Source organism: Podarcis erhardii (assembly GCF_964252035.2).
Source record: "Podarcis erhardii genome assembly, chromosome: 3".
Taxonomy (NCBI): domain Eukaryota; kingdom Metazoa; phylum Chordata; class Lepidosauria; order Squamata; family Lacertidae; genus Podarcis; species Podarcis erhardii.
Genome location: NC_138507.1, coordinates 54482834 through 54500517, shown reverse-complemented (window position 1 = coordinate 54500517; position 17684 = coordinate 54482834). Strand labels below are relative to the sequence as shown.

Here is a 17684-nt window from a genome sequence, read left to right as displayed (position 1 = left end):
ACTTAGTAAATTAAAACCATAATGGCTCAACATACCTACATATGACCGAGGGCAGGAAATATAAATAACCTTACTTCTGAATAACCATGCATTGGGTTTGACTGTAAGCCTTCCAGTAGAGATTTCTAACAGTGCAGTACATGCTTCTGGTCTGAAAAGTTATTATAACTTATGAAGAAATACTGCAAGTTCTAAATTCAGAAGACACACACTGCCTTTGCAAAATAGCTTTATTAGTTTTGTATTGTAGCATTTATAGTAGTAACATTCCCTAATATTGCATACTGTTCTTATTTGTAAGTTTGTTCAGTTAGAGCCTCTAGTGTGTCTTTAAAGATGCAGTATCAATCAAATTACAAATGAATGTTCAAAAACACAGTAACAATAATGACCAAGAACAACTCTTATTGGAGATGTGAATCTTTGTAGCAGTTTCATAATCTGTATTTTTTCAAATAAATCTGCAGGTTAATAAGTTAATAAGGTTCAAGCAAATAAATCAATCTGGAATCAAATGTAAAAGTAATAATTATTTTCTGTTAAACAATCCAACTAATAATCATTTTCTAAATGTAAACCAATCATTGAATGAATGCCCATTATTTCTTTAACACCCTTTTAAAAAGGCAATACTATAAATGTAATAGCAAAATGAATAAATTATTCAATGATAAAAGTGCAGGGACCCAAACATAAAACAAAACTCAGATATGGTATTGTATCTGAAATAAATACTTGGCATGGTTGCATAGACTGAGGTCATGTCAAGATGAGGCATTTATGTGAGAATCACACAACCTGCACCAGGGAAACACCATAATGGTTTAATTATACAAATTCAAAAACCCCAAACCATTTTGGATTGACTACTAAATCCAAGAGACTACAGTTGCCACTCACACATGTTTTGATAAAAGGTTTCACCTCCAACATCCCTCTATTAAGCATCAAGACTTCTCAGTTTCATGCATAAGAGTGATTTTGAAGTCAAATCAAATACCGGTATTTAAAAGATCCAAATTAACCATATAAAATCGTACAGCTTCAGCAATGATTCTCGGAAGTTTCCAAATTCATGTTATAGACTAGACTCAAAGAGACATCCAAATTACACATTAAATTCATTTGTCTCTAATATGTCTATTTCTTCTACGGTTTGTATAAAGTCTTGAGTTTGGCTCAGATGTAAATGTTTTGATGATAGTATCTACTGAATTCTCCAATTAAGAGCAGGCACAACTGGCAATTTTTGTAATATAGCAAAACAATGGGATACCCTGTCAACCCTGAACATTTATTTAACATACTAGAGCAATTCTGATGAATTTATCTTTTTTACTGACCACTTTCATTAACCTATATTTGGAATGAATGATATAAGACACTCAGGACCAACATTTCCAATTAAAACTATTAAAAAAGGGGACAAATTCACCCTTATATCAAGTGTTACCTGTTCAAAGCTACAAACAGAATTCATAGCTAGCTGCACAATTCTTCTCCCCACGATACATTTGATTTCCAGCAATCATTCCTGCATTTCCCCCCTAGTTGTACCTCACTATCTTTACATAAGCTACAGCTATTAATATTACAGCACCTCCTCTGGCAAACATCAACTCCATAACCCTTTAGAAGTGGACATTGCTGCTACAATGCCTTTGTGAACCTGGCTACAAAGACCTGTGCGCATCACAGAAGGCTAGGCATGTATCTGTTACTGCATTTCCAGGTCTCACAACTATGGAGAGCAAAAGTCTCCCAGGGGATGGAGCAAGATGTATGTAAGATACTGAAGTGTCTAACAGCCGACCGGTACTCTGAGCTTCTTCACACAGAAATTCCTCACAATACGCATCTGCCACTGAAGGATAATTTTTCAACAGCTATGCAAGATGCATAAGCAACACAGCTGCTTTGTCTAAACCCAGCCTGGCTATGGCAGGTCCTTGCACTGATCATGCTCATAGGACTGGAACAGAAGACGGAAAGATCAAGATTTAAACTTTTAACATATGGATTTGTTTGCAGGTACAATATAAAGAGCTCCCTTAGATTTTGGAGTGCATCTATTTTTGCTTTTGTTTAACATTACCCAATACTATGAAAAAAGGCAATCAACTGCAATTATATACAAGTTGTTTTATATACGTCACACAGATCAATACATTTGTGGTAAGCAAAATTAATCGGAGTCCTTTAATTGTGCTACCAAATAAATAAATAAATAAATAAATAAATAAATAAATAACCATGTGGATTCAAAGCTAGCGACAAAATGGGTCTCTGGGTCTGAATTTAGGTTATTTTTTAAATTGCCTGGCATCATATCATTTAAACACTTTGCATAAATTGTCAGAGAAATTTGCATACTCAAAACACCTACTATCATATTTACAGTGAAACCGATCTTTATTTCAATTAACTGAAAAATATGTTCTCCCAATATAGCACTGCTGCAAACCGGAAATACCATGACCGGTCTGTTGTTGTTGTTGTTTTTTTTAAAAAAAACTTCCCCCAAAAGTCGTATGAGATGCATTAGTGTATTTGGGTCAATGTAATACATGGACTGTGTGTAAATAAAGCATGTAATCATTGTTTCAAGAAAAGGGAATATTGCAGTTTCACACACTTTGGTAGCATTTAAGTTACAACATGGAGTCTTCTATACAGAGAAACCTTCCCTCATCCTCACAAGAACACAGAGGTCATTGCAAGGCAAACTAATTTTTAACCATTTTGTAATCAGGTTGCCAACTGACCAAAAACAGCCTAGCCTGCTCTCATGCCTTTTAACAGCAACTTGGTGCACAAAAATCAGCAGGTAATACATTTCACAGCATGGAGGCAAACATTATCCCACTGCCCATCTAGCTGCTGTTGAAGGAGCCAGCTGAACACTTGGCAAACCTATTTGCAATACCACTGAAGAAATAAGAGGAAGAGGGAATTTTGCTGACATGGCTAGGTAAGGGCTATATAAATTACAAAGCTACCATCCCTTTTCACATAGCAGAAAAACCATTTTTTTCCTACATTGTAAGGTTATGTCATGTAACCAGCAGTGCACCCCAGTAAGTGTTATGCTTTTAAATATAAATATATTCCATCAGTTTATCACAAAGTATCACGCATAAAACTATATTTCCCACTATTTAAATAAATAATGTTCACATTTTAAGCTTAGCTTTTACTAGGAGCTCATATATACGTCAGTTCTGAAACATATTTCTTGCTCCAACGCAAAGAGGTAGATTTAGTGTAGAATGGGCACGTGAACCCTACAGCCAAAATTTAAAATATCAACAGCTGTTTATGCGCCATTTTGCCTTTTAACAACTGCTTGAAAACTCAGCATCAGTTTCCAATGTCTTACTGAGGTCACTATTCAAGCCTTATTCTAAACTTTCAGTTGTGATTAGTCGGATTTTCTGCACGTAAGACAATGGAAACATACACATATAAAAAAGAATGAACCAATACTTGTGTCTGACACAAAAACACATAAACGTATGAGTTTGCTTCTTCATCCGTCTCCAGCAAAACATTTCCACCTTTCCTGTCTTTGGCCCACAAATGGAGGCTACCATGATAAGCTACTGATTTTGCTTTAAACTGAATGGTTACAACTGGAATCCCTCCATTGGAGCTTCCTGCTGCTGGAACAAAAACTGCTGTTCATTTTCATCCACTGGTGGTACAATATTGGCATCCTCTTCTTCCACACCAAAGTAATGTTCAATAAGATCAAAAGCTTTTTGGTAGATCTCCTGGTTTTCATGACTTTGAAGAATTTCAATTTTATCTAGTCCTAAATTTGAGAGAGAGAGAGCGCACATGTGGTTTAAGATGTACATACTTTCTTAAACAGCTAAATAAACTGGCCATAATACGTGAGGATCATGTGAGTAGGCGGCAAAGAGGAAACACTAAATTCTAAATGCATCTGTAATATTTACTGAACCTAAGGCTTCAATCTACAATAGAGTTACTCCAAAATAATCTCACTAATTTAGACGGACTACTCGAAATGTGCTTGTTACAGACTGCAGGCAGCATGCATGCCACCTACATTCAAAATAGTATTTCTCTTCAAATATCTACCTAGTAGACAAGAAGTGAGAAATACACAGATCAGTGGTTGCTTACATAAAGAAAACAATGTACAGTTACACCCAGTGGATGATATCCAATGAAATCATACTCAGAGTGGAGCCCTCAAAGCCTTCAATCTCAATGGGTCTACTCTAGAGTATGACTAACACAGCATAACCCACTAAACAAAATCCTCAGTTTGAAATGTTACTGCACTCAGTGCATTATAATCAGGCTTCCATATTTTTGTACATCACTGCTGCTCTCTGGCCAGTGTGAGAAGCAACTAGCCTGCCGACCAACCACAGAGCTGCCTGGGTATTCTCCACCTCTTTCCAGCTCGAAGACAGGAGAGGAAAGCCTGGGGTTCTTTGCCTGCCCATCTGCTTAGTGCCTTGGTTATACACCTGCCAGGCCAGCAGACTCCATGCCAATCTTCCTGCTGGGAAGGCTGATGGGCTGCTTCCCAGGTTGCTCCAAGTTGATGCACTAGCACACCTTGCCCTGGAGCAGCCAAACCAGCAAGCAATCTACAGGAAAAGCAGATGGAGCACTAGCATGCGCTGGGATAAAATAGGCCTTAGCAACCACAACTGGCTTTGGCAGAAAAGCCAGCCAAGAATTATGACCTTCAGTTGTTACATCTTTTTAACAGCGAGCTCAAATATACAAGAACTCCCTTCAGGGCCTTGTTAAGAAATTTGCAATCCTCTCCCAAAGATTTACAAAGAAGGGTAGATTACGTTGGGACATGTAATATTACGAATGATTCCAAATTTGGAAGATTTGGTTCTGCCTGTGATTCTATTGCTCACTAGCTCAATTCTACTGCTTACTGCTTGCTTACTTAAATAACTTCAGAAATTTTCTTCATTTATATAAAATACACTTCTGGCCAATGTGTGGGACCTGCCTTCACTACAGAAATTAGAGTCCTCTTGCCCACTCCTATGCATGTTTACTCAGGACTATGTCTCGGTGTTCAATGGGGAACAGTCTCAAATAAAACTGCATAGGGCTGCTGCTCTAATTTCTAAACAAAGATTTCAGCAGAACAACAGTAACCCAACTATTCAGTGGAATTATTTTATACTGGTAATAGGCTTGCAGCATTCACACCACAATTTCTTACCGTACGCTTCCTCTATACGGGCACAGTAAGGATTAACCCCAATCCCATTTTGTTTAGATTCTTGCTCTCCATGTCGCAGAATGTTTTCAAGTCCGTTCAGTGCCACCTGAACTATTTTAGAATCCATTACAGTCAGAAGATCACAGAGAGGCTTGGTACAGCCTAAAGCCACCAAATAACTTTGGTACAGTAGGTAAAAAACAAACAAAACAAAACAGAAAGAGCAAAGAGGCTTGGATCAGTACTTATTTGATGCAACACTGTCCCAGGATAGACGCATGAAGATACTTTCACAAACAACATAGAGGACACACTTGACTTTTTAGAGCATATTCCTGTGTATGTACACACACATTTTAATACATGAAATATATACACACACACGTGCACAAGCACACATACACACATTATATCAATTAGCTATACTTCTACAATGAAAGTCATGTTGATTTTAGCTCCCCTTTCTGCATAAATCGAAATAAATTATAATTTCAAGTACTAGAAACACAGAAAAGTATTCATGGCATCATACAATAGTTTAGAAAATGATCAGGGGAAAGTCAAAATATCCACTCCCATCACCTATGAATCAATTGCAATCCATTACCTAATCTGTTCAGGAGTCCCTCCTGATGTTGCATTAGTGATGGCCCATGCTGCTTCTTTTATAGTGCGAAATTCAGCTTTCTGAAGAATTTCAATCAATACTGGAAATATATTTGCATCTATAACAGCCTAGGAGAAAAAGGAATAGTAGAACACTGAAGTATAACTTAAAGTCGATAAACTAACCAGTGAACTTAACTGAAAAGTACATTTTAAATGCATTCCTTGAAAAGACACAGTGATAATTTTTCTGGAAAAAGAAAATGACCCCAGGGACTTTATGAAAAATTGGCAATTTATGCTTAGCAAGTTGTCCATAACACTTTGCTTACTTTTCCCAGAACACTGGCAAGTTCAGAATGGCCTTTACACAAATCTCATTCAGATAATAAGCCATGGGAATTTTAGTTTCTTTGGAGAAACTGGCAAATTGTATCTTACCCAAGAATACTCCTGTTTGTTTGACAAGCAGTGAACTGGATGTTATCCGCTGTCATTTTTACCTAACAGACAACTGACTTTGAAAACTGGACCCAAGTTGGAGTAGAAGTATCAACCCTTCTCACAAAGATGAGGACGTGAACTGGAGGTATGCCAAGATGACCGTTTGAGGTTAATCTTTTTTCAGACTGAGGGCCTTACTGAAGACTGCCAACCCCTACAAGGGCTCTAGACACACACACACACACACACACACACACACACACAGAGAGAGAGAGAGAGAGAGAGAGAGAGAGAGAGATACCCACATAGGAGCCTCTCCTATCTCAGAAGGTTTGCCACCCCTGATTTAAAGGCAATCTTGAGCACATTCTTTTGCTATGATGCAGTGTTTGTTAAGATGTTCAGTCTACGTTCTGGGGTATATACCCCAGCTATTCAGCATAATTCAGCATGTGGAAGATACAAAGATTTGCATCAGGAACAGATGGAGAAGTAGTTAAGTAAAGGCAAATATGACATGGTCCACTGCTATGTCAGCACTGTCAGAAAGACCCAAATATATTACCTGAATTTGGCCTCTGTTTCCTGCAGTAATATTAGAAACTGTCCAGCAAGCTTCTTTCCGTATAGATTCCTTGGGACTACTCAGCAAATGTAAGAGACAGGGTAATGCAGAGCAATTTAGAATTACCTAAAATAATTTGAAAGATGAAAAGTTCTGCCTAAGCAGTGTATAATCAAATGTAGTCCATATATCCAAACACAGCCCATACGGTTGAAATAAATAGTCACAGGTATAGTTACAACTGCAGAGTTATTTTTAAATACTATAATGGCATATGCAGTATATTTACAGAATAAGTTATGATCACACGTTTTTGAAAAAAATGTTCTATTTAAGATCCCAATAAAGTCACAAGAGGCAATATACAGCGGAAATGGAGCACAAAAACAGAATGGGAGTTTTAGCTCTAACAAAAAATCTGACAGAATCTTATTGCTACCTAAATTCAAAGAGTTGGATCTAACTGACAGAAAAAGAATTATAAATTCGCAGCCCTTCTCCACCAGCACTATAAGAATTTGCACAATGCTGTAACAGGTAAGCTGTACAGCAGGGATGGGGAATGCTTTGCAGTTTGAGGGTCATAGTCTCTTGTGGGCAACTTTCTGGGAGGCCAGAAACGAAAGTGTGGAGATCAACAGGTGTGACTTTTATTTTACCTTTGTCAAGTAGGCTACATTACTGCCATGTAAAAGCCAGAGGCTTCCACACACACACCTACATCTTTCCATTCAGCCAAGCAAGCAGCATTGTCACAGTTCGATGCTGAAGTGAGTGAGACAACAGAGGAAGGAAAGGGTGTGTGTGGCCTGGGGAAGCATTGGGGCCAGACAGAAAGGTCTAGCAGGTCACTTGTAAGCCTCAAGGCCTGAGATTCTCCATCCCTGTTCTATAGCCATTCTCATGCTTCCAGTTACACAAGAGCATCATCACCCTGGGATTTAGTTTTGCTTTCCTTGTATGAGTCTCTGTGGAAAATTACACAACAGCCCTCTGGTGAACAGAAGACATCTTCCACTTGTCAAAAGTCGCCTCCAGTTTCAATTCAAAATGTAAGCAGAAATATGAGAAAGTGGGAATTTTATATTCCGAGGGCAGTTACAAAGTGCTAGAAAATCAGACTATGTAATTGAATTTTTTTTTGGAGGTGGTTGATTACAGACTGGGCACCTTACAAAAGAAGATTGTTTTAAAAATGGTGTTCAAGATTCAAAAAGGTATGACTGTGGAGAGGTGAGGAGCAGGCCAAGCTATAGCATGGACCATAATTATGTTTAATAATCTTGTACACTTGTTCAGGTGCCAACACCTTCTTAATTTGTACTTTGCTATAAAACCACCAAGGTCTGCTTTTTATGATGCCCTGCTTTAAAACATTCAGAATGACAAAAGTCTGACCTCAGCCACAGTAACTTTAGCATATAACTGCATTACTATTAATTATTGTTATTCTTTAGTTTCTAACTTAGTGAAGCAAGAAAATACACATTTCAGTGAAATAATGTCAGTTGCCGCAAAGAATATGGCTTTTTGATAGTTTAAGGACAGTTCTTCTGCAAGAAAGGCAGATTTCCCCTCGACTATACATAAGTCTGGATAACATTCCATCTGTTCAATCAGCACCATCTATATCAGTGTTTCCCAACCGGTGTTCCGCGGCACACTAGTGTGCCACGAGACGTTGCCTGGTGTGCCGTGGGAGGGAGGCGGGCGAGTCCGGCGGCGAGAGGCGGGGCGGCGGCGGCATCTCCTGCTGGATGCAAATCCAAACATGGCGGGCGCCTCCCTCGCTCCTTTGTAGGCGGACCATCGAGAGAGAAAGAAAAGGAGGTGAAAGAGCTAGAGAAGGCGCCTGCGCGGAAAGAGGAGCGAGCAGTACGCCTGCGCGCTGCGGCGCCCGAGTGCAGTGAAATTCCGTGAAGAGGGGAGGGGGGGCTGGAAAAGAGAGAAAGGAAAGATTTTTCATTTAAAAAAAAAAAAAAAAAAAGGAAGAGGGAAAGAAGAGAAAAAGCGGCAGAAGCTGAGGGGAAGGTTTCCGTGAGGGAGAGAGAGAGAGAAACGCGGGGCTGGCGGGACCCCTCCTCTTCCGCCACGCGTCGCCCGCCACCGCCTCAGAATCTCCTCAGGAGCGGCGGCGGCTGCTCCCCCTCGCCCCCTTCCTCCCCCCCAGCCCCCTCCCAACCCCTGGACGAGGGACGCGAGGCGGCGCCGCTGAGAGGACGGGAAGGCCCCCGGCGGCGGGGTCGGCTCGAGCAAGGAGGGGCGAGCGCTAGCCGGCTGGCTCTAGCCCGGCAAGAGGAGGAGGAGGAGGAGGAGCACGCCGTCGCTTCCACAGCGGCCGCCCCACACTCCCCTCCCCGGGCACCGGCGGGGAGAATGACGGAGCTCCAGTCCGCGCTGCTACTGCGGAGACAGCTGGCAGGTCGGTCCGTCCGTCGGTCGGGGCAAAACACACCACAGCGCAGGCAGAGGCAGGCAGGCCCGTCTCTCCCTGCCCCCCCTCGGACCTGGCCGGCCTGGGGTTTGCACCCCAAACATTCATGTCCACCCCAGCTACACAAGCCACACCTTGCTCTCAGTTCGATCTGTCAAATAACTCACCTATCATTCACATAAAGAACCTAGTCTATCCTCAAACGTCAGAATGTACCTCCTCTCTAGCTTCCCCCACTTCATCTAGGCACTTTCAGCCCTTACTTAACCCACCCCAGCCTGCTTACTCTTCCTTCATTTGCTATAAAAACTAAATACAGAGAGAGACTGAGAGCTGTTGACGAAGAGCTACGTGTGTGTCTTTCTTCGATTCCAGCCAGAATATCAGCTTTGTGTTCAGCCAAACAGGCCCAGGTTGCGCACTGAATAAAGTATTTTATAATTTTTCATATTTCTGTTTACTTACTATTTCATAATAAAGTAATTATAAAATACTTTCTTTGTGTTTATTTGATTCCTATTAAAGAGAGTTACTTTATATATAGTCAATATAGGCACAGAGTTATTTTTTTAAACATATTCTAATGGTGGTGTGCCTCGAGATTTTTTTCATGAAACAAGTGTGCCTTTGCCCAAAAAAGGTTGGGAAACACTGATCTATATCCATTGCAAAATATTAACAAAGTATCCTGTTGCAATCTCTTGAAACCGCCCCCCCCCAAAAAAACAAAGTTAAACCATTACACGTTGTCACTAAAGTTTTTCAAAAAGCTCCACTGACCTGTGTTTGAATATCATCGCCCGTAACAATATTTCCTACTGCTCTTAATGCAGGCGATACCACTTTGTAGTCATTGTGCCTGGAGAAAACAAAAGTGCATAGAGCAGGTTAAATTATTCTCAGACCCTAAAATAGATTACCGTATTTTTCCGTGTATAAGACTAGGGGTTTTTTACCAAAAAAATTGGTTTAAAATTGGGGCTCACCGTATACACGGGTAGTGCTGAGGGGTGTTTTCTTAATTTGTAGTCCCCCAAAATAGGGGGTGTCTTATACATGGGTGCGTCTTATACATGGAAAAATACGGTTATTGTTTGGAGATGTCACAGCATGCAAGTCTCAGACACAGACAAGAATGGAAGATTGAACACATGAGCTAAACCAGCAGCTGTTTGGATTATGGCTTATTATCAATTTTTATACTAAATTCCGGTGTTGAGTTATGACAGCTCTTTAGCCCAGAAGGGGCTACTGAGATATAAGGTAAAGGTTCTGATATGTTTGGGGGAACCCCAGGATTTACTGGGGAGGTGGGATGGAAAACATGTTGAAGATCTGTTAGGAGAGAAAGAGAAAACCAGGAGGAAGGGGGAATGGAATGGAGTATCCAGTCTGCATGGCTGGCACAGAAGGAGTTCCCACTGCAACAGTTCCTTTCAGGTCCCACTTGTACATACAAATAACAAACTCATTCAGTGCTATTTCTTCCATAGCCAAGGCAGTACTATCTACACACAAGGGTGAAGGGTTAACAGGCTGGCAGGGAACTCCAAAGTATGTAGAAGTACAGAAGAACGTTTTTTTGCGGGGTGGGGGTGGGGAGAGGGAATAAAGCTGGAAAATCCACAAAAAAAGCTGAATGAGGATTAAGCATACTTAGGGGACACAGAATGCTGACTGTTTGTGGAGGGGGAAGTCATGGTGTACCTTAGAAAGGGGGGAAATAGCCCTCCACACTGCAACATTTTGCTTCAGGTCCTATTGCTTATATTGTACAACGTAAATCCAGTTTTTGCTAATAGATAAAAATAAACTGGACTGGTTATATGCCTCTCAAATATCTGCACTTTACAAGTTTCTTTCTTAGCATCTGGCAGAGTTTCAAATGTGCCACAGAATATTTAAGATAATGCAGAGGAGGAAAGGTTGGTGCTGTGACAATCACTGCAGATGTATTGGGTGGGTGAGGGAATCATAAAGGTCCTAAGGACAGAGGGAAAACTGTTGTGTTACAGTGGGGTTCAAAAAGACTACATTACTTTTGACACATTGGTTTGAGAACACAACTGTTGATATCTTTGGCTGCAGATTCCTAGTATCGTAATTCTTCTATTAAAAAGGGACTTACATCAGAAGTTCTACTAATCTTCGGCAGACTCCAGAGTCAATAACTGCTTGGATTTTATCGTTTGGTCCATCGGATAGGTAAGAGAGGGCCCAGCAAGCATCTGCTAATACATCTGGGTCGCTGCTAAACAACAGCCTTGACAAAACACCTAAGCAAAGACGAACCTTCAGGAGTGTAAAAAGAAGAAGAAAATGCACGTTATCTCTTTTTAGAAATTTCATATCTGTTGCAAGCAGTTTTATAAAGAGCTGAAACCCTTCCTTTGGTATTAGTTCAGTTCATTCCACAACAAAACAGTCTGACTAAAAATTGACCCACCAATTAAGACTGAAGAAAGATTGGTTTGTATTGACTTTGCATGAGGAAATACACTGTTTTAAAGCAATTTATGCTTTTGACCATTATAGCACCTCACAGAGTAGAAATTGGACTCTACCTTGCTGAAATCAGGAGGTGGGTTCTTGCCCCTACAGAGGTTTGAAAGTGCCCAGACTGCATTTCTAGTTGTAGTAAGTCTGTTTGAATGTGTTAGCAGTCTGTCAAGAAAAACAAACAAATTTGAAATAGAATACAGCATCTAAATTACATAATAGCACAATCATGTGTGCTCAGCAGTAAGTGCCATTGAGTTCAATGGGTTGTACAGGAAGATGTGCATGGGATTACAGCCTTAATTATTCATAACAGTTTTCAAGCTAACCTTTTAAAACCTGAAATTAAGCCTAGCTATTTCCAATGTTTAAACATGTGTAAAATTAATATTTATTGCCAGAGATTATCAGTACTTACTGTAAGAGAGGGGGAAGTATTCCACAGCTTAGCACGTAATCTCTACATTCTGCATTGTCTCCAGCAATATTACCAAGAGCCCACACTGCCTTAGAAACAAAGGGTTAAATTAATATTAATACATTTTTAAAAGTCTTTAACTGCAACTCTTGTACACTGCTATCTTCACATTACAGAATTAGCATTTTTAAAAAATAAAATAAAATAAAACTCAAGAACATATGACAAGAAGCTATGACCTAAATTAAGCTTATTACGCTAAAAGAATGGAAAGCGCCACCCTAAGAGTTTACCTCTGCAGCTCAATCTGTTGTAAAGTTGCAACAGAATATAATAAATCAGGCTGTTCAGTCCCAGCACAACAACGGCACCTATATGCCAGCAACAAACACAATCCCAATAGCAAAGGAGCAGTCACTGAAAGAATGAATGTATCAGAAGCTTATAATGGCCATAGATAACTAGCTTGCCAAGGGAATGGAAATCTCATAATAGGCAGCATTGTCCAGGTACCTACATTGCATCCCAGGGGCTATTCAAGTGGTTCAACATGTGCCTATTTTACTGGAGACAACTATCAATGGAGAGTGGCTAAAGCTCCATAGGTAAAGGTAAAGGGACCCCTGACCATTAGGTCCAGTTGTGGCCGTCTCTGGGGTTGCGGCGCTCATCTCGCTTTATTGGCCGAGGGAGCCGGCGTACAGCTTCCGGGTCATGGGGCCAGCATGATGAAGCTGCTTCTGGCGAACCAGAGCAGCGCACGGAAATGCCGTTTACCTTCCCGCCGAAGTGGTACCTATTTATCTACTTGCACTTTGACGTGCTTTTGAACTGCTAGGTTGGCAGGAGCAGGGACCGAGCAATGGGAGCTCACCCCATCGTGGGATTCGAACCGCCAACCTTCTGATTGGCAAGTCCTAGGCTCTGTGGTTTAACCCACAGCACCACCCGCGTCCCTCAAAGCTCCATAAAAGTAAATAAAATTAGTGTGCTCTATCAGGCAGAGACAAATTTGTTTTGCCTGAAACAATTCATTTCTGCACGAGAGGCTGTGGTTAAGTAAGATTTGTAACCACAGAACCAACCTCGGCTGCAGATCACGGTTAAGGGTGAGAAACCTTAACCACAATCCCAGCTTCTATCAACCCATTAAGCAAAACTCTGTGAACAAGCCTCAGGCTCAGGAAATTAACACTAAGCCACAGTTTAACATTACTTCGAAACTAGATCAATGTGTTGGCGCTGGGCCTCATTTCCAAGTTTGCATGGTCCTGTCTCCTGAGGTTCTTTGAGGTCTACTATTGTTTTCTAATTTAAGTGATAAAAAACCACAGAAGTTACCTGTTCCTGGACATCTTCATGTTCAGAGTTCAGCAACTTGATAAAAATTGGGACAGCTCCAGTCTCGATTACCACTTTGGTGTGCAGAAATGTCCCAGATGCTATGTTTGTAAGAGCCCATGCTGCTTCAAACTAAAAGACAAAAATACAGTTAAATAAAAAAACTATAAAATGTGGCTTAAGATTAAGAACATAGGAATAGCCTGCTCACGACAGTGGCAAACTAGATGCCCTTGGAAATTCAGCAAGCAAAACTGGAGTACAACAGCCCTCTCTCCATCTTATTTCCTAGGTACAAAATACACTCTGTAACCACATTTTCCATTTCTTGTGATGAAATAAGCCAACATTTTATTTTGAAAGTATATTATTGAAAATAATGTTGGAGAAATATGGGTTGAAATTCCTGCTCAGCCACAAATCTCCCACTGCTAGTCTTGGGCAAATCACTTTCTCTCAGCCTCATAGGATTGTTAAAATGATACTGATATATGTGGATACCCTTTCCCGAATGGTGGGAGGCAGATGTAATAGAATAAAATTATTTCACAAGTAGGCTCTGTGGAAGAAGCAAAGAAAGACCATGGCAGCTGCATGAGCAGCCAGAGGTCCAGTCCAATGTTGCCGCCACTTACATACCACTTTACAGTGTTTGTGTATGTATGTTTTGACATGTTTGCAATGAAACATTGGGATATCTCTCAATGGAAGTATTCTGCAAAGCTGCCTCGTAGATGTACCGAGGCACAGATCACAACCTCTCTCCCACAACCAGTATCCCTCCCTAATACAGAGGAGAGGATTAGAAGCATGTGCAAAAAGCAGAATTCAAATCCTTATTTCCTGATCTCTAATGCAGCACTATTGCTCGTTGCACGACTGCATCAGGCCAGGTGCTGCCTCCTTTATTATTATTTGTTTTATATACCATACAGCTCTTCATTTTTTAAAAAATTAATAATAATCCCAGGGCAGTTGACACAATGTAACATTAAATTTGAGAAATCAAGTTAACATATACGTTTAAGACCCACAAACATATTCAACACAGAGAAAAGCAATACAGCGGGAGAAAACCTTATCATACAACCTCATGACTACAGAAAAAAAAGTCAACCATGCAGCTTATGGAGACCCAAAAGCCAAACAAAACAGGCACACTTTCAACTGGCACCAAAACTGAGCCACTGTAAGCACCTGTTGCACCTCCAGAGGCAGGAAATTTCAAATATACAATGGAATAAAAGCCCTTCAGGCCCTACCCAAAGGCAAAATTACAAGGAAAGTCAACATGGCTACCTTCAATTTGTATTTTTTATTGTGTGTGTGTATTTGTCTCTTCATGTCTGGTACGTCTCAGAGAAAAAAAACACCACCATCTCCCAGCAGAAGGATCTGAATTCTTCAAATGTTGACATTTTCCTAATGCCTTAGCACATATATTATTAAGCGAACTCACCTGAAGAGTGCAATTGTCATTCTTTTCTAGAAATTTCACAAATCTCTGCACAACTCCTGGTTTTTGAATGACTTCATCTATTGGAGGATTAGGTTCTGAAAATAAAGGTTAATTAGACTGATTAAAACAAATGTTAGGCCAAAGTTCAGCCAAGGAAACAGGTAAGCAGCAGATATAGCTGCTAGGCTGCTGGGTTTGGATGAAGAATTCCAAATAACTGTCTCTGTTACTCATAGGGATATAATAAAGTTAAAATGTTGCTAAGATCTCCCTGGAGATAGGGTAAAGTAAAAATATAACAGATCTATGTTTTGCCAAGTCAGCAAAGGAAATAAGCTAACCAAGAAAATCTAGTTGATGAAACAATAAATCAGCTGGAAGATGACCAATCATGTACTGTGTATAATTGTATAACCTCAGTGAGTGAGCACAGATGCAAACAGTTAAAACATGAAGAGGCCAGCTGGATTTGACCAAAGCTGCTGCTTGTCCAGTTTTCTAGTTATGAGACATATGTGTCCGAGAAGCCCATAAGTTCTCCTCCTTTCTTTGCTCCTCCAACTCTAACATTAATAGTGCCACTCAACACAGGAGGTTTGCAGCTCATAGCAATTGGTAAACAATTCATTCGTCCTATCCTTTCTTGGATCAATGGCTAGTCTGGCAAGGTGGGGGGAAAGTCTCAAAATCACGCTCGCTCACACAGCTTCCACAAATTCCAAAAACCAGCACAGGCTTATATAAGCATATATATATTTTTGGCAGCTAGCACTGGAAATTCATTTGGGTCAAAGGACAAAAGCTGCCCACCAGATGCTTCCTTTAAGCCAAGCATAAACCTCCATAATAGCTACAAGGAAGGTAGGAGGTTCAAGCTTAACCCACCTTTTGGCCAGAGCGCATCGTGGCAATTGAACACAGAGTGTCTTTGCCCCTTGAGCTCAAGACAAGCTCCAGTGATAAATGTTGAAAGTGAAAAGGGAGGGGGAAGTAGTAGCAATCTTTCTTTGTCCCTCAAGCCATTGCAGGGGCTTGATTACTTTGTGGCCATGGGTGCTCAGCTCCTAAGCCCAAAATGAACCTCTCATGGGGCCCAGCAGCATAATCCTGTGGTTGGGATGTGTGTGCTTGTGCGCAAGCAGAGTTCCAAATTATTTTTGTCACTAGTTCAATTTATGGAAATAATTTCAACACAGTTGATACAAATAACATTACCGCAGTAACAGAACACTCAACTTTCATGACATCCAATAAAAACAATTAGTTTTAAGTCCCATACAACAAACTAGATGAATTACTGGAGCTGCAAAGAACAGTGAGATATTAAGTGAAGCGTGCAGTTGCTGTCCTGCTACCGTTTTGTTTTGTTTTCACAGAGTGACTTTTGGCATTCAGCCATCATTTCTGAATGAATACAGGCACTCATGTGATGAAAAACACAGCCCACAGTCCAACAAACTGTGTTTTAAAAATAAATCTGTCCCCCCTCCCAATGCAATTTGAACCATTGGGAATAACATTCACAACTTCCATTTTCTATGGGAAAAAATACAATTTACCTTTAGAAAGCAGTTTTCTAAATCTTTGAGTAGCTGCAAGTTGTTGGTCGGGATCTTCTGAGAAAACCATCTGCACCATATCACAGGTAATGACATCTTCCTAAAAAGTAAAAGCCGTTATCACTCTGACATCTTTCAGCTACAACTGTCAAAATGCTCTCTCTGTTGGGGGTAATTTACCTCAGGAATAGGCACTGTAGAGCTCACATCAGGATCCTGGATTGGACTTTCTTGCATTGACTCTTCATTTCCCAGTAGAGCAACATTTCTGCGTTTAAATAACTAAGAAAAAAAAATCAGGTTTGTTTTCAGATTGAGGAGGGAGAGAACTGCATTTTAAATTTGTTTACGTAAATAACCCTCAATTTTAAAACCCATTTGACCAACCACCTCCATTTCCAAGTTGTTCAAACATGAAAATCATTCGCTTCCTCTGACAGCCTCTTTAAAATCAGGGATTTCAATAAAAGTTTAAGCACACACCCAGTTACATTTTAACTCGATCTGGTAATGATCATAGGCAATGCTGGAAACAGCGAGAGAAGAGCCGGATCAAATTTTGCAGAAGAGGGGAAACAATACATACAATTCCACAACCTGAATCTGATCTCAGTCTTGGCTTCCACACATATCTGAACTGGCCGTAGAAGGTTTCCAGTTTAGGTGTATTACACAAACTCCAAAATTCAACATTGTAAACCTAAAGCTATTTTATCTAGTAGCTAATAATTCTCTGTCTCGAGAGTTAGATTTTGGTGGGGGAAGGGAAAAGAGGGCAAATCTACTGTGGACCAATAACTTATTGTCCTGATGTGCCCTATTGCATTTTTCAAACAAATACAGTTCTGACACCAGATGCTGAGAACAAACAGAAGACGGCAAACACCATCATGTTCTATTTGTGTCCAAATGCACCTGGCAGACTACTGAAAAACAGCTGCCCTTTGGCTGATCCGCAAGGCAATATCCTCTACAGTTGAAATAAAATATCTTTAAAAACTAACACTACTTTTCTAAAAGCCAAACACAAATATATTTGCACAATAATCACTTACTGTAAACATGGATCTATATGCAAGTAGAGCAATACCACAAATAAAAACACAATGGTGTGTTAGCAAATAAGCTA

General features: G+C 40.3%; 1 protein-coding gene across 1 annotated transcript in view; it reads right to left on the bottom strand.

Moving 5' to 3' along the window:
• Nucleotides 1-212: 212 nt before the first annotated feature.
• Nucleotides 213-17684, bottom strand: part of KPNA5 (karyopherin subunit alpha 5) — a 20312-nt gene continuing 2840 nt past the window's right edge. The window contains exons 3-14 of the mRNA XM_081856194.1: nt 16736-16837; nt 16556-16655; nt 14997-15091; nt 13538-13669; nt 12197-12285; nt 11844-11943; nt 11408-11571; nt 10060-10138; nt 6846-6971; nt 5838-5965; nt 5231-5409; nt 213-3814 (exon numbers count right to left, since the gene is read on the bottom strand). Of these exons, the coding sequence (XP_081712320.1) occupies nt 3627-3814; nt 5231-5409; nt 5838-5965; nt 6846-6971; nt 10060-10138; nt 11408-11571; nt 11844-11943; nt 12197-12285; nt 13538-13669; nt 14997-15091; nt 16556-16655; nt 16736-16837 (1482 nt within the window). The 3' untranslated portion in view covers nt 213-3626. The remainder of the gene's footprint in view (nt 3815-5230; nt 5410-5837; nt 5966-6845; nt 6972-10059; nt 10139-11407; nt 11572-11843; nt 11944-12196; nt 12286-13537; nt 13670-14996; nt 15092-16555; nt 16656-16735; nt 16838-17684) is intronic.